Raw genomic sequence first — 26,208 nt, forward strand, 5'->3', positions numbered from 1 at the left:
TTTTTTTTTTTTCTTTCCTGCACGACATTGGGAATATGTGTGGCGAGAAATTGATGATCATGGTGATGACTTTAAAGCCAGGCACATACCCACAACGGCGGATTGGTCAAGAAGCGACGAGAAGAAGAAAAAGGAGAAGAAAAAGAAGCGACTCCCTCGCTGCGAGGGAGTCGATTACTGTAATATAGATTGAGTTTTCCCGCAATACCATATACAGCAATACAGGGCCAAATACAACAATACAGGGCCTTCAACGCTAAACTATCAGAAATTATAATAAAAATGATAAGTTATACTATGGAAATGCTTATCTTGACAAAATTTAATTTAGGCACTTTGTAAGCAGTCGTTTTCGACTTCCATTGGCATCGGAGCATCGGAAACAAAAAGACGGACCCACGGACAGACAAAGAAAGAAAGAAAGAAAGAAAGAAAGAAAGAAAGAAAGAAAGGCAGCCTGCCGTTTCGGAACTATATGGACGGCGGATCACTGTCTAATGAGCTCTTTCGTTCTGCTGCGCAGAAACAGTCAGCAAATAAAATGCAGGCGGCATTGGAACGTTGCCGTGACCTAATCTTGTCAGGAGGTGATTTCACGACGACTGTTGAATGGGGCAAAGAGTAACATAGATTACCCTGCGGCTCGACTTATTGCCACAGTAAAAACCAAAACACTACGAGAATGCGCAGGAGACGCACAACCGCTTGCACTAAAAAAGCAAAGCATCAATGCTGTACGATAAGCGATACTGTCCGATTTGTCTGCTATGCACTCGTCCTCGTTGCAGTGGTGTCCTTGCAGCGGTCATCTTTCTGTGAAAATATTGATGCTGGAAATAGGTATGCACTAATGATACTTAAATGTGTGGCGAGTGACTGCCCCAAGTACTGCATGGCGCTGCCAGTGCTGGGTCCGGTATAGTAACATCATTTGTGTGCTTGTGACTTGTGTTTGTGTGTGTGATGCATGTTGAGGTGATATTATTGTTCGCTTGCTTTTTCTTCTTTATTCTTTTCGGAGTAGTCTAATCGAGATTTTGGGATAACCGGCCTTACAGAGGCGTACCTTTCCAGTTTTCTACATTAAATAAACATATCTAATAAGAGGAAGAGCATGAGTTCAACAGCCATTTTGAGCCCTTAAGCAACGCGAGACAAGCAGTGGCACCACCAACAACGACGACGACCACGACGACGAAAAATATATCATGCTGAAAAAGTTAAAACCTTTTCTCGAAAGGCTCTTTGTATAGGAATGCTTGTGGAGGAGCTAACGAACGCTCTGTGCTCTTCGGCCGACACCTTAGCATGATTTTCGCAGAGCTTTAGATTTTGCGTAAGAGAGAGAGAGATAAATATAGAGAAAGCTTAGGATAAAAAAAAAAAAATACGTCGTCATCGAATGTTTCGTGCATTTCACCGCACAATATGCGGAGACTGCAGTGGTCTGGAGAATAAGAGGCGGTGGGATGGAAAACTGCGTGTCGGAAAGACAACACACACGCACACATGCATGCACACAGGCGCACGCACGCGCGCACGCACTGAGACATACGCAAATTTAATTTGTATTTGTAGCCGATTTACAACCTGAGGAGCTGTTTCGATTAACGCTTTAGACAGGCGACAGGACAGGCGACTTCAGCAGCTGGACGTTCTTCAACCGGCGATGTAATCTTTATTTCTCTATTCCACAGCAATAAAGCGCCGCCTCATGTATGTAGGTGGGTAACATAAGTACGCCTCTCCATGCCGCCAACACCGGGAACAAGGAGTTGCCCGAGCAGTGCAGACCGGCTTCCCTATCTCCGCTTCCGCAGCACGGCGGACAACGAAAGCACTGCCTGTTTTCGCGCGGCCGTAAAGCCGTCCATGCGGCTGCGCTACTTAACCGCGCCGCCGCAGAGCCGGAATCGACGGCTTTCCCCTCTTAGCGCACGAGCCCCTAACGACACCTTTTCCAACGGAGGAGCGGACGGGGTTCGCCAACACGCTGTCCACGTCGCTCGCTCCGAAGAGCGCCATTTCCAAAAACGGAGCCCCCCCCCCCCCTCCCTGTGGGAAATAACCCCCAGCAGTAAACGTGGCCTCAAAGCACATACGTACCTACATAACGGCCGACACGTGAGACGAACAAAAGAGCGAAACTCTCGCGAGAAAAGTCGAAACCATTCCTGCGATGGCTGCCATGCCTGGCTGTGCCGCGCGCTCTCGCGTGTTTGTGTGCGTGCGTGCGTGCTTATGTGCTCACCCGTCCGCTTGCACACACACACACACACACACACACACACGCACACACGCACACACGCACACACGCACGCACGCACACACACACACACACACACACACACACACACACACGCACACGCACACACGCACACGCACACACGCACACACGCACACACGCACACACGCACGCACGCACGCACGCACACACACACACACACGCGCACATACACCACACACACACACACACACACGCTCGCGCGCGCGCGCACACACACACGCACACACAGACGCATTTTGGTTTGGCTTTCGCTCGCTGGCATCCAGCGCGGCGCCGCCCAATTTCTGCCTGCAGTATTTCGAGCTCTCGCTCTCTTTGTCTTCCTTGCTCTCTCTGTTTTGCGAATTTCGTTCTATGGCGCCTTCTTACGGTTCGACTCCTCTCAAGGCCGCCGGAGCCGCCGCGTGGAGACGAGACAGTGGCAGATCCCGGGAGAATGCGCAATATCGTGGCGCACAATCGGAGCCGACCGAGAGAGCTGCACGGCCGCTACGCGAGCCGCCCCATTTTTTCGATCTCGAAGCCCAGTCCACTTACAACCTGAAGGCCCGCCAAGCGCCGTAGACAAACATCGTCCGGAAACGACGCGTCCACTTTAGCGGAGCCCTCCCACGCCGTTCTTTTTCTCTTCGTTTTTTCGCACTACCCGAATGTCCCCCGTGTTCGCTGTTTTCTCGTCACCGTTAGCATTGTGTATGTTATTTTCACTGGAGAAGGTATGGTAAGGCACGGTTGCCTATTTTCTTCGAATCCTAGTTTACAATTTATGTAAATGCAAAGAAATAAAACAGAGAAAGGGAGGAAGGGAGAAATATTGAAATGTTAAATCAGGGCGGTCGTCCTTTGCATTGCTTTCTTTTTTTTTTCACACGGCTTAATTCCTTTTTTCTTTCTTCTAAAAATACAAAGCCAAACGACACCTAGTGAAATGTGCCCAGTTGATTTCTATTGCCGTTTTTTTCTTCTTTATTATTTTGCCCCCTGTACAGCTGCAGGGACTCTCTCGCAGTGGAAGTCCAAGCAGTCAGTGTCCGCCCTCTCACAGTCCTGAAAAAGGAAGACAGAATAAATTTTTCCGTACCAAATTCCAAGCAAGCTGTCTTTTTTTTCCCCCTTCTTTCTTTCCACCATTTCTGGTTCGCTTTTCGTGCAGTATCTCCGAATACCAGCGCTATTTGCGAGGCTTTCAGGCTTCTTCAAAATGAACTAGCACTGCCACGAGGTTGAGGCTGATACGAAGTGGGGCATAAGAATCTAGGACCAATATCCTCGCAGGCATCTTGGCCGAAAAAGATGAGCAAGAAAAACAAAAGAGTGGGTCTGCTATATTCGTACGTAGAAAGAAGCGGAATACGAATCTGTAAACTTCTTTTCTGCGAAAACAACACACGCGACGAAGACTGTCCTGGAGTTCTGACATGTCACTTCGATTTAGGCATCTAAAGGCACAGTGAATGTATTCCCCATTGTGATTCAATGCAAATGTGGAATGTTTTAGCTATTACGTGTAGGCGCGTGCAATAGTCAAATGTAGAACATTCAAATCGCATATTAAAAAAAAGCATTTTATATTTCGATAACCCAAGCCTCACCACTAACGTTAGAAAGTCAAAATGGATGTTTTCATGTGAAGGAAGCGGGAGACGTTGCGTATAGCAACGTTAAACGACTTCCGCCATCGTACAGAGACGTCTTTCTCTTTCTCTCTCTCTCTCTCTCTACCTTTTTTTCCTCCTTTTTCATACCGGTTCATTGTTTCCTGCACTGTACGACTCCATACCGCGGTTTCATTTTTGGGAAGGCAAACACGTTAACTGGCCGAAAATTTTTATGTAGAAATATAAGGTGTGACACACACACACACAAAGAAGCTAGACTGGTCCAATAAATTATTGTACTTACAGGGTCAGTTCTCTGTGACATTATCACCTTCAAAGTAGTCCCCTTCAGCATTCACACACTTCTGCATTCGGTGCTGCCATTGCAGGTAACAGTTCTGGAACGAGGGTTTTGGAAGGCCCTTCATCAGATTCTCTGTTTTTGCCTGAACCTCTTCAACTGAGGTAAAATGGTTTCCCTTTAAGCAAGATTTAACTTTAGGAAATAAAAAAAGTCGCATGGAGCCAAATCAGGTGAATAAGGAGGATGCCCCACCACAGTAATGTTTTTGCTGGTCAGAAACTGCTTGACAGATAGGGCCGTGTGAGCGGGTGCATTGTCCTGGTGCAACAGCCATCCATCACTCCACAACTGTGACCTTTTTTTTTCAAATTTTTTTCCCGAAGCCTCTTTAGTACTTCAATGTAGTAGTGTTGATTAACAGTCTGACCACTGGGAAGCCACTCAATCATTACAATTCCATTAATGTCGAAGAAGACAATATTTTCCTTGAATTTTGATTTTGACATGCGTACTTGTTTTGGTTCTTGGGGATCCTGGAGACTTCCACTGCATTGACTGGCGCTTACTTTCTGGGTCATAGGTGAAAATCCATGTCTCATCACCATGTCACAACAGATTCCAACAAATTTGGCTCGTTTGCAATGCGTTCTAACATGTTCACACACACGTCTTTACGGCACTGTTTTTGGTCGTCGGACAGTACTTTTGGAACAACCTTCGCACAAATCTTCCTCATGTGTAATTCGTCCGTTAAAATGCGTCGAACAGCTTCCCTATCCAAGGTAACCAACTCCGCCACTGCACGAACACTTAATCTTCGGTCACCACGGATCACATCACGAACTTTGGCAATGTTTTGGTCTGTAATCGCTGACCTTGGGCGCCCAGCACGTTCATCATCTTCCACACTGTACCTTCCCCCTGAAAACCGCTTATGGTCATTCAAACACACGTGCACGAGACAAAGTTTCATCTCCATAAGCCTCGGTTAATATTTGAAATGTTTCCGTGGCTCATTTCTTAAGTTTCACAAGAAACTTGATGTTGATTCGCTTTTCGGTTTTTACACCAGACATTTTCCCGGCAGAATGCAGTTGCACGTGTTCACTCAATGACGCAGCCTCCCAACTGGCGTGATCGGTTCCGTCGAAACTGGCCGCATGAATAGAGGAGGTGTGTGGGATGACGTCAGCAAAACAGTTGCTGCCAACTCCACTCTTTTTTCAAGCTACACACTTAGCCTCGTTTCTTTTGTGTGACACATGTATAGAACAATTATGCCCACATCACTCAGTGCCGTTGGAGCCGATTATACACGCACAAGCCTACATCTATACAGTGGCTAGAGCGCACAGAAGTGCTTCGTTATAGAGGTCGTTTCGTTGTAGAGGTGTTCGTATTGTGCGGGAACCACCAACGATAATTGTCGATGTAAGCCGTGTTACGATCGGCCAGCGGGGCTAGTGACCTTCAAGCCTCTCCTGCACCACTGCGACGAATCGCTTCGTGAAGCTAACAATGCGGACCCTTCGGACAGAGTTGCGGCGGCAGCAAGGCGAGACACGTTTGGCGGATCGAGTGTTGTTTGTTGGTTCACTGTCGCCGTCACGGACGATGGGAGCAAGAAACTCCTCGATAAGGGTGTTCTACGGCGTTTCCTCACGGACTCTGGTAACCGCCATGGTCGTTTGACAGACGCTCCAGCTAACTCCTGAGTCATCCCGGGAACCAAGACGCGCCAACTTACGTCAAGCGTGACAATCCCTCTCTGCGAAGCTCCCCTCATTTCTGTGTGTTCAGTGAACAAAGGTGCGGGAGTGACTATGTGAACCCTCGCCCTCAACGCGGTTACTTCGATGACTTTGGACGCTCCGATTGGACAAAGGTGGGGCGGCAGATTTCCCTGGCCTAGGGGTCTAGGGAGGACAGAGGGGCTTTAAGCAGGTTTTTTTGTCTTCTCAGTGGCTTTTGGCTTCTCAATTCAGTTATTCTAGATTGATGAGACGTAACGTTCTCCACTCTTCATGTAGATATTGTTAATAAACCCAGCACTCCTCATTCTCGATGAGAACATGCTCCTCCCTTTAACAACGTCCTTAGCGTGGATGATTCGGACGACGGCATGGGCCAGCTGCCCCTTTTGACATGCCCGACCCCCACTCTTACAACGGATAGCCAGACGCTTCTATAGAAAGCTATTCACTTTATTAAAGTAATGATCTGCTTGAAGGACGCGTATATTGGCTGCAGCGAGGATATTTAGGTATATAGCATTTGTTATTTCATTGCGTAATCCCGTGTACATTTAAGCAGTTATTTATTGTAAGAAGTGTAATATATAAGTAACTCACGTTAAGACTTTATACCGAGCGGTTAACCAGCAAGTCTGCGGCGGTACAATGCAGGCGGCCACATGGATATTTCCAAGCGCTTCGTCTTGAGTGTGTTGTCTACAGCGGCGCGAGCGCCGGCGTGGAAGGCGATTGTCATCCTCCTCTCCCGGCGCCGTCACAGGGCGAGAAGGCGGTGGTATGAAGAGAAGTGCTGTCCTTCCCGAGCGCTGGCGCATTTAAACCTTCAGACGCCCCGAAACTTTAGTTTTGCCCGTGTGTCAGGGGTATGATACCCCTGACACACGGGCAAAACTAAAGTCCTTTCCAGTAAACCCCTTTTGCTACTCTGAAGGACCCTTTGCAGAAAGGAGTTGCGCCGATGACACACGGCACCGCACTGAACTTCTTTAGGTAGTTCCTCAGATGAACGCCGCAAGAAAAATAGCGCTGGCTGTTAAAGCCACAAGAGAGAAAACATTCTTAAAAAGCTGCGTATTCAATTACACTTAGCTAGGTAGAACCTAAAAATATATTTTTTTCATTGTTGATGGCTAATAATGCTTATAGTCGTTTATTTTATTCGCGTTTTTGCGTTGTTGGCAGCCATTTAACTTGGTCCAGCAACTATGTTCAGCCGGTGTTTTGCTGTGCGTGCTGTTTATTCTGGTGATGCCCACGTTTCTATCGTCCTTTTTCACGTCTCTGTCGTCCCTTCCTTTGTGCGCGCAGGCGTAACGCGTTTTATTCAATATGTTATTCCAACAACTGTGGTTTCTTCTGGGTATTTCCTGCGGGCGCTGATTGTGCAGTCTCCATCTCGCGACGTGAACACACCACATGCGCGCAACAAACGACGACGACACTGCCGGAATTCAACATGGCGGCACTAGCGACATTATGCGAGAGTTTGAGAGTGTAGCTAGAGGAAATCTTCACTATTCGACAAATTGTATTACCGCTAACAATTAAAACATTTTCGCAAGGTAAAAAAAATACTTATGGGCACCGTAGTTGTGTGGCAGGTTTCCTTCTATTGACGAGTTGTGCACGCTGTGTACGAGAGTAACTCCTTTTCCGCTCGAAAAGTAGTTGCGCGATCTCCTTTCCCGAAAAGGAACTTTGCCGTAAAGGAGATACTCCTTTGTCGTGTGTCACTGCACTTGAACGCCTTTCCGGTAGATGTCCCCTTACCTAAAGGACTTTAGAGTGCCCGTGTGTCAGGGGTATCAAAGAGCTTTGGGCGTTAGGTGAGCAACGCGCACTTGTCATCGGCTCCATTGCCCATATGGGCTGAAGCTCCTGTCAGCGACCACCGCGAAAACGGGCGAATGAGCCGAAGAGTGCTATTTGTTTTAAAGATAAGTAAAAACTGCTTCGATTTTCATAATATCAGCACCTGCAATCTCTACTTCAATAATAACAACGCTAGTTTGAATGAAGTATGCGCAGAAAATGCAGTGTAATTTCCTATTTTTGCGTAAGCGTTTAGCTTTCTGAATGTTTTATCTGGTTATTTTTCTGTGCCCCCTGGAAGTAAGAAAAGTATAATCTCTTGCGCAAACTTTGAACTTCTTGCCGGAGGATAGTGTTGCTCCTTATAGAAAACTCGTTGCAAATAATCTCAAATATTTGTTTATGTTACCTTTATTTTAAAGAAATAATTCTCGACTATCATTATCGAGAACATTTATCAGTGGTTTCCTAAAATGCACGTGATCCATACTGCCACAAATTACGATAAAACTTGGATGTATGCATTCTGCACATCGTTGTGCCCATGTGCATGTACATGCGAAACTTGCATTGGATTAAGCCTCATTAAGAGCATTAATTTTTCAGGCTCAAGCAGTGAGTAAAGCCAAATATTGAGAAAGAGGAAAAAATAAATTGAAAGTTCCTAAACACATTTATATAGTATTACTGCTGATTATAAATTTGCATGAAATTTGGCCAGAATGCAGAACAAGTCTTTCCAGAAGAAGTGCAATACTTGAAAAATCTCCTGCTGCGTAGGTGGTACCATGAAAATCTTGAGCGCTCTCTCCTACAAATGGGCTTCTTTTTTTTTTGCTACACTGCAATTGCGAGATTTAGCTTTAGCTGTCTATCTTCCAGATATTCTTTTGATTCTCCAGTCCATCCGGTTATTCAAAGTGATCAACTCCCGAGTTGGATGGGCCCCTCAACTCCTGTAGAACTTCTCCTCAAAGCATTTGTGACCCTTGTTGAACTATAGCATGGCTACAGAAATGGTTATACCTCCACAACAGTGCCTGAAGCAAATTTTGTTCTTTGGGCATAACAACCAAGTCTTTGCTGTTGAGAGGCAGAGCCACAGTTGGGTCTTGCCCTGAACACAGCAAGACAACAGCTTTTCAATTGTCAACCTAACGTATGTACCTAAGAAGCATTGCCTTCGTCTGGGTACGGGTGAAAATTGGAGAATGGACTGGTGCCGGGTCAGCCAGGCCTACTGCTTGTCTGTACTTACACCTAAAAAGCTCACCATCTAGGCAAAACTTGTTACTGTGAGCCTCAGCAGTCAGAGAATAAATGGAAAAATGAAGCCACCATAGCTGCTTCATTTGCCTAAATTCATTTGCATTTCATATCCTTAGATTAGGATCATCTTCCCATATTTGTTGGATAATCACCTTGACTTTCTTTTACAGGTGAGAAAAGAATGTTGGAGCGCAATTTTGCACACAAAATCTAAAAATGAAACTCAATTTCGCAGCCCGCACCAGCGCCTAATCAAGAGAAAGATTGACCAGTACGGCATGTAAGAAACTAGTTGGGCGAATAAGCTGCACATCTCCGAAAACGCTGTATATGTCTGTGTCTTTGCGGCAGATGAATAAGACTGAAGAGTGCGGGCGAAAAAAAAAATTACCTTATAGAAGAAGTGAAATGGTAGCAACGATTATCTGTTTGTGCATAGCCATGAGAGGTACTGGCTGAGTATGGACTGTATAGTGCATATATAGCCCGATCTTATCGAAAGCGTAGGATCTACTGAGAACGCCTTCAGTAATACATACAATTAACTCAGTATCTAAAAGAATAGCGGACCAGCACTACTTATTAGAAACCTAAATTATTACTCCCGGTTTTGTGCTCGCGCTCGTCTAAACCAAAAATGTTCGAGAACTGTTCAGCTGACCGAAAAGCTGATACACCGAGCAAGGAACATGACGGCATTCGTTAATACGGCATCGGTTCTTTTCCCTTTGCTACCGTCCTTCGGAGTCTGTAATACACAAACTATGAATGCATATGCAATACGCTAACTATGAATATTCCGGACTATTAGCCCCTCTTGCTTAGTGCAGCTCGCCTGGGGAGAAATGGAACAAAAGGCGTCCTTCTGTATGGTACGGGAGTACCTAGGGAAAGCCAGATTCTGAGAACGAAAGTACCGAGAAGTCTCTTTTGCAACCCACGTATGCGCACGACGCTCGGGCAAACACGAGAAAGAAGCTGTCTAGTAAATGAAGTGGCCAACGCACCTCGCTGCACCGATTAGGCTGGGCCAACTCGTGGCCTCCGAGATTGCGCCAGCACAGATGCGATCTCGGAAGCCACGCTTAGCTGCGCCAGCCTGCGCGGCGCGCCGCAGTGAGAGAGAAATGGGGATGGCATTGGTCTTTCGCACGGCGACGCGCACGTAGCGTCTGTTTTGAACTTCACCGAATGTGTGGCGAGTCCCGCGGAAAGCGATATATTCGATCTGCAAGGGTTGGGTGTTTTTGGTTTCGGAGACAAATCTAGTTCTTATATCCATCAGCAGAATAATTCTACATTGTTAAAACGAGGTTCTTAAATACATGAATCTCTAGGGGATTTCAAGGAAAATTTCGCTTACTTCATTAATATCTATTATTGCGTTATATCCTGTTTCGTTATAAAGAGGTTTCAGCGTAACTCTGTTCTTTTTGGCATGAAGTGAAATCTGCACTGAAAGTGACACGTGCAGGGCAGGACACATTCGATTCTAGTATACGGACGCCAAGAACAAAGTATAAAACACGACCAGGAGTCCATACCAAAGCATTCGAGCATACAGAGACTGTAGCGCGTTACCGAAAACAGCACTGTCTAGCTCATCGCACTAAATAGTGCTCAATAGCCAGTAAAGAAGAAGAGCTCCCGATTAATTTTTGTCGTGTTTACTTCTCAGTTTCAACTTTGCCAGGCTGCCTACTTAGCAGGTGATGTAAACACATCATACTACACAGCACCGATGACGCTTTTAGTTAGCAACAGAACAGTTTGATGTAGACCTTTTGTCACTTTGTTCATCTCCTCTACCCCCTCCCCGTTATTTTTTTTTTTGTCCATCCAGCTTTCTCTCTCTCTTTCCAGCATATGGTGTCAGATAAATGCTTCGCTATGCAAAAAAGAGGTGAGGCGTGCAGACAGAACACAAGAGTAGAGAAGTGGACAACACGAACGCCGGCGTTCGTGTTGTCCACTTTCTACTCTTGTGTTCTGTCTGCACGCCTCCCCTCTTTTTAGCATAATGAATCCTTACCAACGAGCTCAGCTTTCTGTCATTCAAATGCTTCGTTGTGTATACCGCGCCGATAAAACTGCGCTCGTTAAACAAAAACAAAGAACAGAAATAAAAAGTATCGAACGACGTCGCATTTGATAATTGACACAAGCCTTAACTCACGTCGGCGTGTACTAACTCCATAAACATGGGACTCTTGTTTGCAAGTGTTGTGTATGGCCTTGCCAAGAGGGCGTAAAAGTGTCCCGCCCGCACGTCTAATACACGAGCGATGGGAGGAAATAGCCGCGATAAACTGTACTTGCCAATTCTAACGGCCGATGTTTTTTTAACGCCCTGGGCAAACAACATCGGGAAGGCCACTGTTAAGCGTCCGCCTCAGGGAGATTTGCATATCGGGAGCTGCAAGTTCGCTTTGCGCGGGCAGCGCGGGCCGTATCGAAATAACGGCTACGGCACGCTCGGGAACGACGTCTCTATATGAATACGCGAGGCGCTCAGCTGTTAGAACTCCGGCTTCGAACTCCTATCCTATTGCTGTTGTCATTGCTATATGTCGCGTTGGCTATTGTTGTTGCTTCGACTCCTTACGGCCCGAGATAACGTCTCAAATGAACGGCCACTTCAATAAATAAAGGGACAGAACGACTTCTCCGAGCGATAGGGCCGAGCCGAATGAAAGCACCGCCGCCGAACAGCCGCGGAACCATAGCTGCAGAGTCGAGGATTTCCCACGCATGCGCTGCCGTTCCACTGGGTGAAAGAAAGGCGACAAAGGCAAGGCGCGATGCGGCGTTCGCGTTCATGAATACCATATTGTGGCAGTGGTTGAGAAACGCCGCCGCGGCAGCTACGGGGGGCGGCCTTAAAGCGCGGCGTTCGGTTTCACCCGAGCCGGACCGACGGTCGCTACAGCGCCGCTGTGCCGCGCCAGCTCGATGTGGCAGTGCCATTCGTCGCACTCGCATTTTGCGACAATGCAGAGCGGGCGGCACGCTGCTGCTGCAGAGGTAACGGCCATGGGTTGCGTCGGCTGCCGCCCGTAGGAACATAGAGGTCCTGAAATGCGGGACTCCGAGTTTCTTCAGTGAACGCCAAAAGTGATGCAATGAAATTGAAACACATACTCGCGTTAGCACTCAATCATGTTGCAAGCAGTGAAAGTTATTCCTCTCACTCTCCCTTACCCTCCCAAGGGGGCATATACGTATGTGGGCGTTCAGTTTTGCTATGTGCGCTGCTGGAAATGCGTAAAAGGGCAAAAAATAACAAAGGGCACGACTTAATTTCCATAGCTTATATAGACCAAGAAAGAATATGTGGATTTGCCTTAATTCTTACAATGGGTCGGTCCCGGAGGCGAGCAGCAACGGCGAGATGGCGGGTTAGTTAGGTGAAGCGACAACATCACTCGGCAGGGAGATAAAAGTAAGGGTACTACTTCATCATGCTCGGTTTAGCATGAGCGGTGATGACTTTTTGCATGCCGCACGCAGAATTTCTTTATTTCGGCCTCCCACATTAGGCACCTACTTTAGATTTTGTTGTTTGCTTGCTGACTAGAGTGCATGTTTTCTCAGAACGGGGGGGCGGGGAGAAGTTATGTGTACCAATAATTGTCGCTGCTGCAGGAAACACCTAATATGTGACTCCTGTTATCAAGAAATTCAGATAGGGATATCAAGACTTAGATCAAGATATATCGAAGTCTGGTTTAGGCAACTTCGCAATACGGTCTCGATCGAGGCTTTCGGACGCAATTATTTTAGAACCTCTAATGTAAACTTGAAGGGTGCTGACACTATGAAAAAGAGAAGCATTTGCCCTTTGGTGGCTAGCAACCCCAGACCAATCGCACGGGCACCAAAACCTCGCTGCAGTGGAAACCAGCGCTGGCCAGGAGGCGCTACGGCAGTTCGAGCGTGTAACTAAAATATGCTGGCACCGTCCAGTGGGGACACCACCATTCGCATACGCTATCTTTTGAACGATAACAGGCGCGCATCCGTATCAGCGCTTGCTTTAGCCCGATTCGTCTAGCCAAGCTCTCTTCATGGACAGAGCATGGCTCGACAAAATTCAGGTGCGCGTTGTGAGGAGCGCATGCGCCCACACCGTTTATATAGCACGTCACTGACCGCGGTCAAGTCAAAATCCGGACGCACGTGTCTGAATAAGAGCAGTGAATTTGCTGACGCGAAATCGCCCGCTATAGGCTGTGAATTACGACGCTGCTATTGCAACGAAAAGTTTCAGTGCTGCTTGTCCGTGCACACTCTTCCTAAGGAGCTTTTCATAATGTGCCTCGCTTTTATTTATTAGATAATAAGCTCAACAGATGGTTGCACAACGAGAAAGCAGTGCGTGGCACTCTGTCCCTTTAAACATAGTTTCCTGAAAAGGTTTTGTGCAGCGTAACGAGTGCATGTGAAGGTAACTGATGTCGGTAAAAATGCCAACCACCTGATGAAGGAAGCGCATCGCTCAAGGGAAGGAAAATTCCTTCAATAGTTGCAGAATATTAGACGCAGTGATGAAGCGAATGTGCGGTCGTATGGAGAGTTCAGTTGCCACAGGACAAAAGCGACTGGAGACCTCTTGGGGAGGCTCGCTTTTTTCTCAGTAGTTCCCATAAATATGATGATGATGATGGTACCATGAGAAGTCTTACAGACATGCACACACCCACACACACACGTGCGCGCGCGCCCGCACGCACATGCATGCACACACGCACGCAAACGCACACACGCGCAAACACACGCGCACACATCGACACGCACACCCATGCACACGCACACGCACATTCGCGCACATACACGCACACACACGCACACACATGCACGCACACCCACGCACACCCACGCACACGCACTTGTACACACACACACGCACACAGACACAAGCACGCGCGCGCACGCAAAAGAAATAATGAAAGAAAGAAAAAGAAAAGGCTCGAAAGACTTTTATACAGCAATTTTCACATCACAGCTTCGCGATTGTCGCCGCCGCCGTAGGTTATCCGTGTCTGGGTAATGTTAACTTTGCCGCGTGTTGCCGGATCCCTTGTGGGTTTAGTTTGACTTATTTTAGTGCACGTTTCCTGCGTCCTCAAGGCGTCCGTCGCATCTACTGTGTCGAGTGGGCGAAAGGTGTAAGAGACCCTGTCAAGAATTCTTGATCGAACTGCACCGCACTTAATGAGACATAGAGGAACATTAAAACACGGACACACGGGCACTGCACTATAACAAGAAGGTTTATCGCTGTGCGAGATGCCTTTACCGTTGGTGAATCACACATGCGTGGCTGGAAAGAAAGGGGAGGGGTTCTGAGGGTGCACCAAAAGGATGAAGTCTTGCTGCCGACAGGTTGACTTACAACAGACAATACGACAAACCAAGTAAAAAACAAATTTTAGCATGAAACCATTGACACACGTACGATCCTTAAGTTTCGGGCAATTAGGTGCGTAAGAATCCTCTCATTCTCTGAAAAAGCCACCGAATGGCACCCGAAGGGTGGCCTATGAATTTCAATCGTTTATAAAATGTCAAAGTAGGCCGAAAGGACGATGGGGGCGCAGTCTTTTCATCGCCAATGCGGTGGTCTGCGCTCTGCAGGGCAGGTTAGTACGGGCAAGCCTCGTATGGACTCGTGTGCAATCAAGCACACGAACCCTAACGTCGAATGCGCAAAGCGACTTGTTTACAGTATCCCGTTGACCTGCCACAAAGCTTATATATAGACGAAAGAGGAAAGAAGCCTGAACGCAAGCCTCACGGAGCACAGATATCACTCTACGGAAATAAGATACCGGTCATGCGGCGCTGCATTGTATAGACTGCGGCTGTGTACCCGAACTCAAAAAACGACAACATCAACAACTAAATAATAATGTGGTATACATGAAAAGAGCCGAGCTAACTCAAGAAATTTTAGACAAGATCTCATCCGTTTGATGCACCCTCAAAATCCCTCGTCCTTCATTTCCAGCCACATATTTATTTATTTATGATACCTGCATCGCCGATAGGCATTACAGCAGGGAGGGGGGGGGGGGTGCACTTTCACACTCGCAATTACAAGATATCATGCACTAACGCGTAAAAAAAGGCGTCATTTTAAACAATATTAACAACATGCCGCGACACAACATTCCATTCACGAACTGTTCTCACAAAAGATGAATAGCAGACCACGTCACCCTTAAAAAGAAGTTCATAAAGTTTTAGATCGTGGTCTCTTCGCTTCGAGACATAGAACGGTGGTTTCAGATATTTTGTTTTGTCTATACTAGTTTGAGAATAATAGATACGGTGGAAATATCTTAATGTCAGTTTTTTTTCATTTAATCTCAAATCGAAACTGTGATCAGATGTCATCGTTTGCCAAAAATTCGCGCATTAGTCTTCAGTTGTAGTTCAGCGCCCGTGTGTCTGCGTATTTTAATGTTCGTCTATGTCTCATTAATTGCACTGCCGTTCAATAAAGAATGACCAATCAACTAGCCCGCCAATTCCTCGAGAACATTTCGTGCATACCATTAATATTTCAAAATCAAACCCAATTATGGTGTTTAACGATCCCCAAGCCGCACACGGGCTCAGTCGCACGCCGTATATAGTGGGAGGCTTCGAATTCATTTAGACCACTTAGGTTTCTGTAACGTGTACCTAAATATAAGAGTTTTTTGCATTCCACCCCCATCGGAATGCAGCCGTTGCGGTCGCAGATTGAATCCGTGACATCAGCAGCAGAACGGTATAGCCTACGTCACCGCAAAGGGTAATATTAATATTCGTAAACGCGCATTCTAACTATAGTTTCAAAAGAACAAAATATAGCAGGACAGAAGGCGTACGCACTCGATGTCATTTCTCGTTACTGCATTTCCTGTGTTACCGCTGTGGAGGTATTCTCGATTGTTCACTTTCGGGGACACAATCACTCTCGCGAGGTTTCGCATGACCAGCAATGGACGCTTCATCGCCTATAGGGGTGATAGCGTTCCAGGTACCGTGCCAAGCACGCTGTCTTAGGACGCTGTCGTCAAGGCTGTCGTCCGTAGACACCAACGCGTCCGGTGCTATAATCACGCGTAAAGTCGCGAGAGTGATCGTGTCACAGAAAGTGAACGACCCAGAATACCCCATCGTTATTCACATGATGGACAGGGGGTGCTATTCTGGGGCTGTATAACATAAAGCTATTCCATTATTATTTAATTCCAATCTCCTGACGTCAAATTTACGCAACGGCTGACGCAACATCGGACGGTGATCCGCACCTTTGTTTGAACAGCCGAATTAAACGTCCTTCTCGTTGATAGAAAGTCGCCTTAGTTTGTTTTGAAAGCAAATGACATTTCCTACCTTTATAGGTTTTTCCTATCTAATTGCCTGCCAAAACGCGGAGTGCAGTCAAGTGGAGAGGGTTTCGCTGGGTCCGAGGTCCGCACTAGCGCAGTGAAAGTAGACAACTGGATGAGGAGGGCGGTGCCGGCATGTGCGATTCGTCTGCTTCCCCTTGCTTAGCTTGCGGTGGCCGGTCGAAAATCATGGCGCCGCGCAAAGGAAGGTTAAAAATTCCGCTAAAACAGATTATCAGTGAAGGAGAGCTGACAGAGCGACGTCGTATACGAGCCGAAAGGTCTCGACAACGTTATACTGCCACGCAAATTATTTTATTATACGCAGAGAACTTCATTCTCCCCGGTCACTCCGATTGGCCAGTGCCAGAGCGATCGGCGGGCAACCATCTTTTATTGCTTTCGGAACGGGGCAGTCTCCGGCTATTCAGAAAGCATTCAGTTTTGTTGGGAATATTAATGCATATTTAGTGCCTACACATCACTTTGACGAGTGTGTTTTCCCGATGTTATGGTGTCGAGTGACAGAGAGGCGAAGTGGACGCAGCCCGAAAATATTTTGGCCAATCGTAGAGGGCTAGTGGTAGAACTGCGGCCCTATAACGTAAAACTATTGCAATATGTTTTTATTCGAATCTCCTGACGTCATATTTGCGTAACCACCGACGCAAGCATCGGGCGGCCACCCGCAGTGTTATCTGAATAGACCAATCAAACGCTCTCCTCATTCATAGGAAGTTACTTTTGTTTGTTTGAAAAACGAATAAAATGGCCTAGACTGAGCGGTTTGTCTCATCTAATTCGCTGAAAAGAGGCAAGGAGCACGCTCAAGTGGATAGGGGTTCGATGAGGCCGAGTCACTGCACTGAAAATCGATAACCGAATGAAGAGGGTGGTGCCGGCGTCTGCGATTGGTCCGCTTTCCCTTACTTAGCTTGCGGTGGCTGGCTGAAAATCACAGCGGCATGCAACGGAAGCTTAAGAATGACGCTAGAACGGATCCTCAGCCAGGAAGAGTTGGTAGAACGAGGTCGTAAACGTGCCGAAAGTGCTCGAAAACGTTACACGGCCGCGCAAAAGGTTTTATTATAAGCAAATAAACCCATGCTCTCCGCCAGGTGCGAGTAGCCAGTGCCTGAGCGATCGGTGGCGGCCATCTTTTATTCCTTTCGGAACGGGGCAGCCTGCAGCTATTCAGGAGAAAATTCAGTTTTGTTTGGCATATTAATGCATATTTAACGAACACACGTCACTTTGACGCGGTGAGTTTTTGCGGTTTTGTAACGTCGCGTGGCAGGCAGGTGAAATAGGTGCTGCCTGAAAACTTTTGACCAATAGCCGAGGGCTAATGACGAAAGGGTGTCGAATCAGAAACAACTATCTTTCTTTTGCTCGGTCAAATGATGCATAATCAGTGTGTAGACGTCATATCAGATGGGGAGCTATCGCGGTTTTCGTGACGTCGCGTGACAGACAGGTGAAATGGGGGTGGTCCAAAAAAGTTTTTGACCAAGCGGGGAGGGCTGATTGCAGAATTGGAATAGAAAAGTTTGGAATAGTTTTACGTTATATGTCCCTGGAGCAGGAACATATTGGAATAGCTTTACGTTATAGCGCCTCAGAGCGTTGTCAAATTCAGCCATACTTTCGAATTCGCCATGTGGCCAGCTCTAATTGGATTACAAGGTTGCTATGGCCTGTCTGATTGGCTGAAAATGCCAACATGGCAGAATTCGATAGTGTCAGGAATAGCACCCCAGATGGAAGATTCAGTCCGCAGGTGAGCATGAGGTGACAGAGCTGCAGGACATCGATACAAGCAGACAGCAGCATATTGTCTGCGGTGTTCTGGTGTGCAGTGTTATTCGGCGGCACTGAGTGTACTTCATGCTTCTCCGCGGAATGCAGTGGGACACGTGGATCCAGCTGTAGCAGTCACCATCATGCCCTTCTTTCTGGAGCATATATGTGAATGGGCAAAAAGAAACCAGCATTTGGGGCGCTTCACTGAAATTTTAGCGAAGCATCTTCGCCGAATGAGTAAATAAAGCCCCAACTTCCACTTCATGAAGAATATCTTCAGACGCGCTGGCTTCGCCATACTTGGACTGGACTTTACAGGCTTCATAATTCGAAGAAAGTAAAGCTTGTAAATTGTATCTTTCAATGCCGATGTGTATACCGCCCGTTCTAAGAGAGATGAAAAGAGAGAGAGAGAAAAAAAAAAACATAAGGAACAGAAAGGTAATCATTTTTTATCTTTGACTACATGTTGCTTGATGGTGAATGTTAAGAAGTTCTTGATGCGTGCTAGCTAACACATACTGCAAGCTCAAGCGTAAGCCTAAGGCGAACTCCAAAGGTTCCGCCCAAGTATTTGCAAACGCAATCTTTAGCTGATGCCGAAATCCTCACGGAGGCCATCCAAGCCGGCAGGAATTTGCGGGAAGACCGTCATAAACTCGGAGAAGGCTCTTATATTGACGCAAATACGATTTCAGAATTGGCGCTGATAAGGGGCGCTATAACGTAAAGCTAATCAAAAGTTTTCTATTCTGATTCTGCAACCAACCCTCCGCGATTGGTCAAAAACATTTTTGGACCACTCCCAGTTCGCCTGTCCGTCATGTGACGTGACGAAAACCGAGCTAGCTTCCAATCTGACATGATGTGTACACACTGATTATGCATCATTCGACCGAACAAAAGCAAAATAATTATTTCTGATTCGACGCTGTTTGGCCATTAACCCTCTGCTATTGTTCAAAAGGTTTCAGGCTGCACCCACCTCACCTGTCTGTCACTCGACGTCACAAAACCGCGAAAACTCATTGCGTAAAAGTGACGTGTACGCGTGAAAGAGGCATTAATATGCCGAACAAAACAGGATTTTTCTGAATAGCCGGAGGCTGCCCCATTCCGAAAGGAATGGAATATGGCTGCCGCCGATCGCTCAGGCACTGGCTATACTCGCACCTGCTGGAGAGCATGGGCTTGTTTTCGTATAATAAGCCTTTAAGCGCGGCAATATAACGTTATCAAGCACTTTCGGCACGTATACGACATCGCTCTGCCAACTCCTCCTTGCTGAGGAACCGATCTAGGGGCAGTTTTCACTGTCCGTTGCATGCCGCCACGATTTTAGACAAGCCACCGCAAGCTAAGTAAGAGAAAGCGTACCAATCGCAGAAGCCGGCACCTGCCTCTTCATCCGGTTATCTATTTTCAGTGGGCTGGCTCGGCCCCATCGAAACCCTCTCCACTTGCTCGTGTTCCTCGCCTTTTATCAGCCAGTTAGATAAGAAAAACCATTCAATGTAGGCAATGTTATTCGTTTTGGAAGCAAACAGAAGTGACCTCCTATAAACGAGGGGAGCGTTTGGGCTGTTGAGGCAACGCTGCGGGTCACCCGCCCGATGCTTGCGTCGGCGTTTACGTAAATTTGAAGTCAGGAGACTGGAATAAAAACATATTGGAATAGTTTTACGTTATAGGACCAAAGATGTCACAGATATGTAGAGTTGAACAGCTCTATCTTGTTTTCCGTAAACAAACTTACTGATACTTCTTTGCGTCTCCTAATAACCACAGGAAAAATGGACGAATGTGAACGGAAAAAGTAAAACCCGGCAAGCCTCTCGGCGGCCCTGGTAAGGAAAAATGTCTTCTTATCGATTTTCCTAAAAGCAGAAGTAACAGGCTTCCATGGGGAAAAAAAATAAATAAAAACGAGCCAGCGCGCGGAAGTGGGGGATATGGGGGGAGGGGGGGGGGAGGGGGAGTAGCTCGCAATAACGCCCGAAGCATTTCTGAACCGAGCGAAGGCTTGCGTTGACACTATCGAGATTCGCAATGCCAATGGTATCTTCATGTATTCATGAATGCAGAAGTGGTAGTTGTTACACATTGTAACGTTCTTATTTCGTTGTAAAAGCCCAAGAGAGTATAGAAAATCTTTCATATCGCAGTTTTCCTACCTGTACTACTTGCTTCTTGCCTTGTACAGAATACTGTAATAACGCTTAAAAGAATACGCAGAACTTTACCTTCTTTGCATTACTTCAGGAATTACTATCTACATGCTTTGGCGGAATAAAAGTGCGAACAACTCACTGTTATTGTGCTTCCATTTATGCATCTTAGAATGCTAGCGCCCCCATTGAGGGATACTGCGAGGGTGTACAAATAGCGTTAGGACTTTTTTCTCAGACATTACAGAACTCCCTAAAATACATAAGTTGCAGACACTATTCCCTCGTGGTAGGTAGTAACAGGTAGTAACAGGGAATACACGAGTGGTCCATGAACATTTAACAACAAAAAACAATGCAAATCTCCAAAGAGCACTAAACGCACATTTTCTTTTCCTGTGCTCTGGCGAAGAAACCTTAAAACATCTGTAATTTCCTTCGTAATTAGCATAGCTAGATATTCTTTTTATGTGCGCTAGAAGTTCGAAGAATGCTTGAACTGAGAAAGTGCTCAATATTAGCGACTTAAGGAAGGGACTCACCTGGAGGCGAAAAGCAGACGACATGAACTCCTTTACTTCTTTTGGGGCACAGGTTCACGGACGCCGTTGACAGTGCGGCTGACGAGACGATCGTTAATGTACTCCTCCTCAATATCGAAGCCGTCTTTAACGATAACTTGCCTCCCATTCATTTCGAATTTCAGCGGCACTGGTGGAGCTGCGGGTCCCGCGAGTGAGGTTCCTTCGGATGCAGGTTCCGCGGGCACGGAAGCCCCACTTGGCTGTGGAGACGCGGCCGGTGTAGGCGCCTAGATGGAGAAATAAACTCAATTTAGTTGGGTTTCGTGTACGGCAACAGGACTTGGGCTCATGAAAGGCGCTAGTACCCCGTATTATTTTGCGACCGTGGCCTATATGCCTTCGTCCAGATGCGCTAGTATAGTGGCGGTGGCGAAGTGTTTCTAGTGGGAGCTTCACAGTTTGCCTCAACGAAAATGGATTTCGAATGAAAGGTTTTTTAATCGAAAAACACTTCGTGCTAATTCACCATATATTTGCTTAGGGGAGCTGAAGGACGGGCATAGCTAATTTAAAATCAGAAAGAAAATATTCGTCAGAAGAATTATTCGAATAAATATCTAACTTACCAAATGTAGGCAAATTCACAAACGCGTCACGACATAAACATGGGTGAAACAACAGCGCCAAAGCGACAGTACACGCATTACTCGATCGTTAACGCATAGGCCACTAACCGGCGTTGCAGTATGGTTATGAGTTCGTAATCCTGTCTGGTGCAGCTGTATAAGTAAAAGTTCTGCCGTCTCAACTAGCATCGATTGTAGTTAAACGGTCAATGACGAGAAAGGATGAAATTGATGGACGGGGAACATTTCTGGAATAGCCAAACAGGTCTGTATTGGCGCAAGCCAATACTGCCAAAGAGGACGCAAAGCTTGGAAATGCTTGGAAAGCCAGAGAGGACGCCAAATCAGAAAAGATATGAAAAGGGGGAAAAAAAGAGGGCGGTGACGACGCCTGGCATAATATATTTGGCGCCATTCTACTCGGCGCTATCTAATTTTTTACCAATAAAGAATGGCTAATTTACATTGTAAGTTAACCAGGAGTTCAATCCAACAACTCTTAGATTTCTAAGCAATATAGACAGCCCTAATACGACAAAGAGTATGGGCTTATACTCAAAGGGCAAGTTCTTACGCTAGAACTGTTCGTAAAACCAAATGCGAGCCTATCATGATGTCAGGCACATTAGTAGCGAAGGCGGCCGGCCAGCGGCAAATAGCACTTACGAACGAAAAGCTTTTCGAATTCGGGACCTTGAAATTCGGGATGTAAGTTTGGGGTAGGGGGGAGTCCCTGGAGCTGGAGCTTGAGCGCAAGAAATTCAAGATGGGATCGCAAGAAATTCCAGAGTAGAGTGTCGACCAAATATCCTATTAGTGTAAGCTGATTAACTATTTCTCTTTGGTAACTATTTAACCTTCCGGCAATAGCAACATACCGCGCGGCTTATGCTTTGGCTAGGCACAATATATAGCAACGGTTTGGTCACATGGACGGGACCGAACCTGAGACCACTTTCAACTCGATGATCCACAGCTTCAAAATGCAACGTCTGCAAGCCATTCATGATCCGTCAGTGGTATGCGCCCTTTTCAATGTATAGCTGAGCTAACATATCATGCAAAGCTGGAAGCTCTACGATTTTATTCACCGAAAATAACACTCAAGGATGAGCAGTATGTACGGTATGCCGGTACGCAAGGTTGCATTTTAATGAAATATTATCAAGAAATGCATGAAATGCTGCTAAGTGGCAAGCACATCTCCTAGCAATATGTTCATGGAACCAAGAACTGGGGCGAGTATTCACATAACGTCGTTACGCTATAATTGTTCGTAAGAGAAAATTCCAGCTAATCATGATACTGCAAATATTTTAGCTAAGGTGGCCGACAAACGGCTATGAGTCGATAGGCAAGAAAGTAAACAGTTAATAAGGTGAGAGAGAAAAAAAAGCTTCCACTAAGCCCTCACGACAAACTCTGGCGCGTCGGTGTTTTGGTAGTGCTATACTTTATTTATACCGGGAATCATCATGATTGTCAACAGCGCGCGTAGCGACATTGATTCAGCCGTGAATTTCGACACGCAAAAAAAAAAAAGCACGAGTTTGTGATTAGTATTCGAACAACACATTTCTAAGACACACTTCTTTCTGATACAGCTCAAAAAGCTTCGGGATGTTACGTGTCATTTGGTGAAATCGATCTAGCCCCAGTTTGAAATATTGAACTTGTTGAATATAGTGTGCCTTGTATTATTTTATCTTTCTTGTAGCTCGATTATCACGATCCAATAAATGAATGAGAGATGTATAATTAAAGTGTAGGCAAGCGAAATATACTATTCGTACCTGCTCACGATAAATGTACATCTTCGTAGCCGTACGCTCACCTGCTGATGACCATGTTTGGGGCAAGGAGCCCTTGGCGCGTAGACAATGTAAGGGTTGTACGGGTTGTATGGGCTATAAGGATTGTAGGGGTCGTACAGGGCGTAAGGGCTGTTTGGCACAAACAAGTTGGCCCTTGGCGTCGGTGCGCCTATGCTGTAGTCGGTGTATGCGTGCGAGATGGTCGTCTTGATGCCCGCGCTCTGGCTCGAGCCAGCCTGCTGCTGCTGTGAGCCGGTCCTGACAGCATTGACTTCGACGCGCCGACCTCCCATCTCGGTGCTCAGGTTCACTTGCGATGATGAACGGCTTGCGCTGCTGTCCGAAGACATCGTGCCACGATGTTCTCTGTAACATTCAGTACAAGCAGAACACAATAATGAACGGGCAAACGTTGCGATATTTATACTCATCGTAAACGGAGTGCTACAGCGACGACGGCGCACAAGAAAAGAAGTAGCAGTAATCGTACCTATTGTGTTTCTTGAATGTGCGGTTGGTGCTCGAAGAAGCACTTGATGAGTAGGTGTAAATTTGTGCAGCCTGCTATCAAATCTCCTTCAAGTAATGGTAGCTTTATGATCGTACATGCGAACACACTTATTATTAACGTGATAGCTTCATTTGGCTTGTCCTCTCACTCCGCGTTTGAATGTTTCTAGCGGTTACAGGTTTCTGCGGAGTTTCAATTGGGTTGCTGTGATTACAAGATATGCCATGTCGTGCTATTCTTCATTATTGTGGTTGGCAGTGAGATTGCGACTTCGAGTGTTTGCTGATGTGGCCATGAGGTTTCGTGATTCATAGATGGCAAGGGGACATGCGGAAGCTTGCGAAAGAAGGTTATCGCTGGCAATTACGATCATCTTCGGTAATTTCTGCCCCATTTGCTTTCTCCTTATTGTGTGTCACCGTTACGTATATGTGATTGCCCTTGAAATATATAAAATATAACAAAAAACAACAAAATGACGGATGGAGCACCTATAGCTTCTGATAAACTATAAGTGAACCGGCTGTGACTCCTGAATGCGTGGAAGTATTCTAAATTTCGTATACAAATAAAGTAGTCTTGTCTGTTGGATTTGTGTTAGATTAGAGAGTTCATTGGCCGAAATTGACGAATAATATTTTCTCTTCGAACATAAAGCATATTCGAACACCCTTAGAAACCAAGACGCGTTCCCAAACGCAGTTCGATTAAAAATGAATGTGCCCTTACTAGAGACGATGTTCGCGCACGATTATAAGTGCCGTATTAATAAGCAAAGCATAATCCATTCTACTAGAACTAACGATCGAAAGGATAGCAAATGTTGCAAAATACAAATCAGACTGAGCCAAAGCAGACTAGAACCGTTACAATGGCTTCTGTGACCTAATACCGGAGCTTTTCTTTAGGTTATTTGCTCAGCACACCAAACAATATTTCTTATATCTCGTGCTCTTGTTGTTCAAGTGAAGAACTTTGCTACACACAAGAGGTTGGTACAGTTACTAATTACCACACCGGAATGTGCGGAGTGAGGTTATCTTTCGCTGTGAATGCCGGAGAAATAATATTGAAGCATGGCCTAGCGTTTATCGAGCCATTAATGACTGAAACCTTATCTGTTCAGTGCGAAAGAGCAAGAGGTTGCGCGCCGCCGTCTTTCTAACTTCGCAATAGTGCATTTGGCAGAGTAACTGCCTGGTCAGGTGCTGGTTCCAGTGTCGGAACCGGGAAAGAGCAGCGCACCTGCAGTCGTACATATCTAGCAGCTGCTGCCTTGCGAAGCACATAATCGAGAACCAGGAGCGGGTATTATCATGCTTTTCGTTCGCAAGTGGTTTGGGCATTGTCTGATCATCTGTGTTAATATGTCCAGTATCAGGATTGACTAGAATTTCCTCTCGTGAACAATTTTAGCATAAGGGCTTTGTGCGAATGCAGGCCTAGTTCGGTAGTGAATGCAAACGTGTGCGGTAGGTTGGGGTTGTGTTCCGATTTAAGTGTGGTCTTCGAGTGTCAAAATTGTCTACCTACTACGAGAAGCGTTTCCTGGACAAACACTGGACAACTTCATGGTTCGCTATTGGTGTGACTCGTGTAAAATTTCACTTATGTCTCACGGCAACGGTTCCAGCTACTCTGATCGGCCCCAGCACTTCCCTCCGCTGAACAAAATTTCCAAGCCTTTCGTGTCACTTTGCAACTCGCTCATGAAGATCCACCGCGTCATGCACTCTTTATAACTATAAGAAAGCTTCGCTTTAACTCGATTCCAACAAGCGGGTTGGTGTCACCATAGTTTTTCTTTCCGCTGCTGCTTGCCTATGCGATATATTTCAGTCATTCTCGATGCGGGATGACGTCTGCGCGCAAGAATGGGTGTAGCAACGAATAGTCAACAGGATACAGTTAAAAAGAAACTACAGGAGAATGCACGAAAGCAATAGCGAAAGTCAAAATTGCGCCGAGAATATGTCAGTACTCACGCAGAAAAATTGAAAACGGCTCCGGGGGGTGAACTAACTGTGGGAAGCAAATGATGCTTTGGCGATGGTTCGTCTCGTGGTATAACATTGTCTTGCTCTAGGCTCAGAGAAGGATTGACTATGATGATGATGATGATCCTTTGTATACTGTCATAAACCCGCGGGATAGGCCATGAACCAGGTGGTAATGATGATGATGATGAAGCTTTGATTAAGGGCACAAACCCACTATGGGGGCTAGGCCACGAATCGAGTGGTAAAGTGATTGAAAAGTAAAATGTCGACCGGGTGGTAAAAGAACGAACAATGCACTTGTTTTTCGTTTCTCTTCAACCCCACATCATATAAGCCTTCGACTGATTAAAAAA

The 26,208-nt window shown here is 46.2% G+C and overlaps 1 protein-coding gene across 1 annotated transcript; it reads right to left on the bottom strand.

Annotated features, from left to right (window-relative positions):
• Window positions 1-3,211: 3,211 nt before the first annotated feature.
• On the bottom strand, window positions 3,212-25,906 carry LOC126548320 (uncharacterized). The gene is made up of 4 exons (XM_050196466.2): window positions 25,841-25,906; window positions 23,365-23,710; window positions 20,923-21,191; window positions 3,212-3,334 (listed from the first exon to the last, which is right to left on the bottom strand). Exons 2-3 carry the CDS (start codon window positions 23,692-23,694, stop codon window positions 20,955-20,957), a joined length of 567 nt encoding a protein of 188 aa, XP_050052423.1. The 5' UTR covers window positions 23,695-23,710; window positions 25,841-25,906; the 3' UTR covers window positions 3,212-3,334; window positions 20,923-20,954.
• Window positions 25,907-26,208: the final 302 nt, after the last annotated feature.

The sequence above is a fragment of the Dermacentor andersoni genome, chromosome 1 (assembly GCF_023375885.2).
Source record: "Dermacentor andersoni chromosome 1, qqDerAnde1_hic_scaffold, whole genome shotgun sequence".
Lineage (NCBI taxonomy): Eukaryota > Metazoa > Arthropoda > Arachnida > Ixodida > Ixodidae > Dermacentor > Dermacentor andersoni.

Coding starts and splice junctions, on each gene's coding strand:
- LOC126548320 (XM_050196466.2), bottom strand. CDS start 23,694: ATGTCTTCGGACAGCAGCGCAAGCCGTTCATCATCGCAAGTGAACCTG. Junction 21,192..23,364: donor CCAAACATGGTCATCAGCAG/GTGAGCGTACGG, acceptor TTCTCCATCTAG/GCGCCTACACCGGCCGCGTC.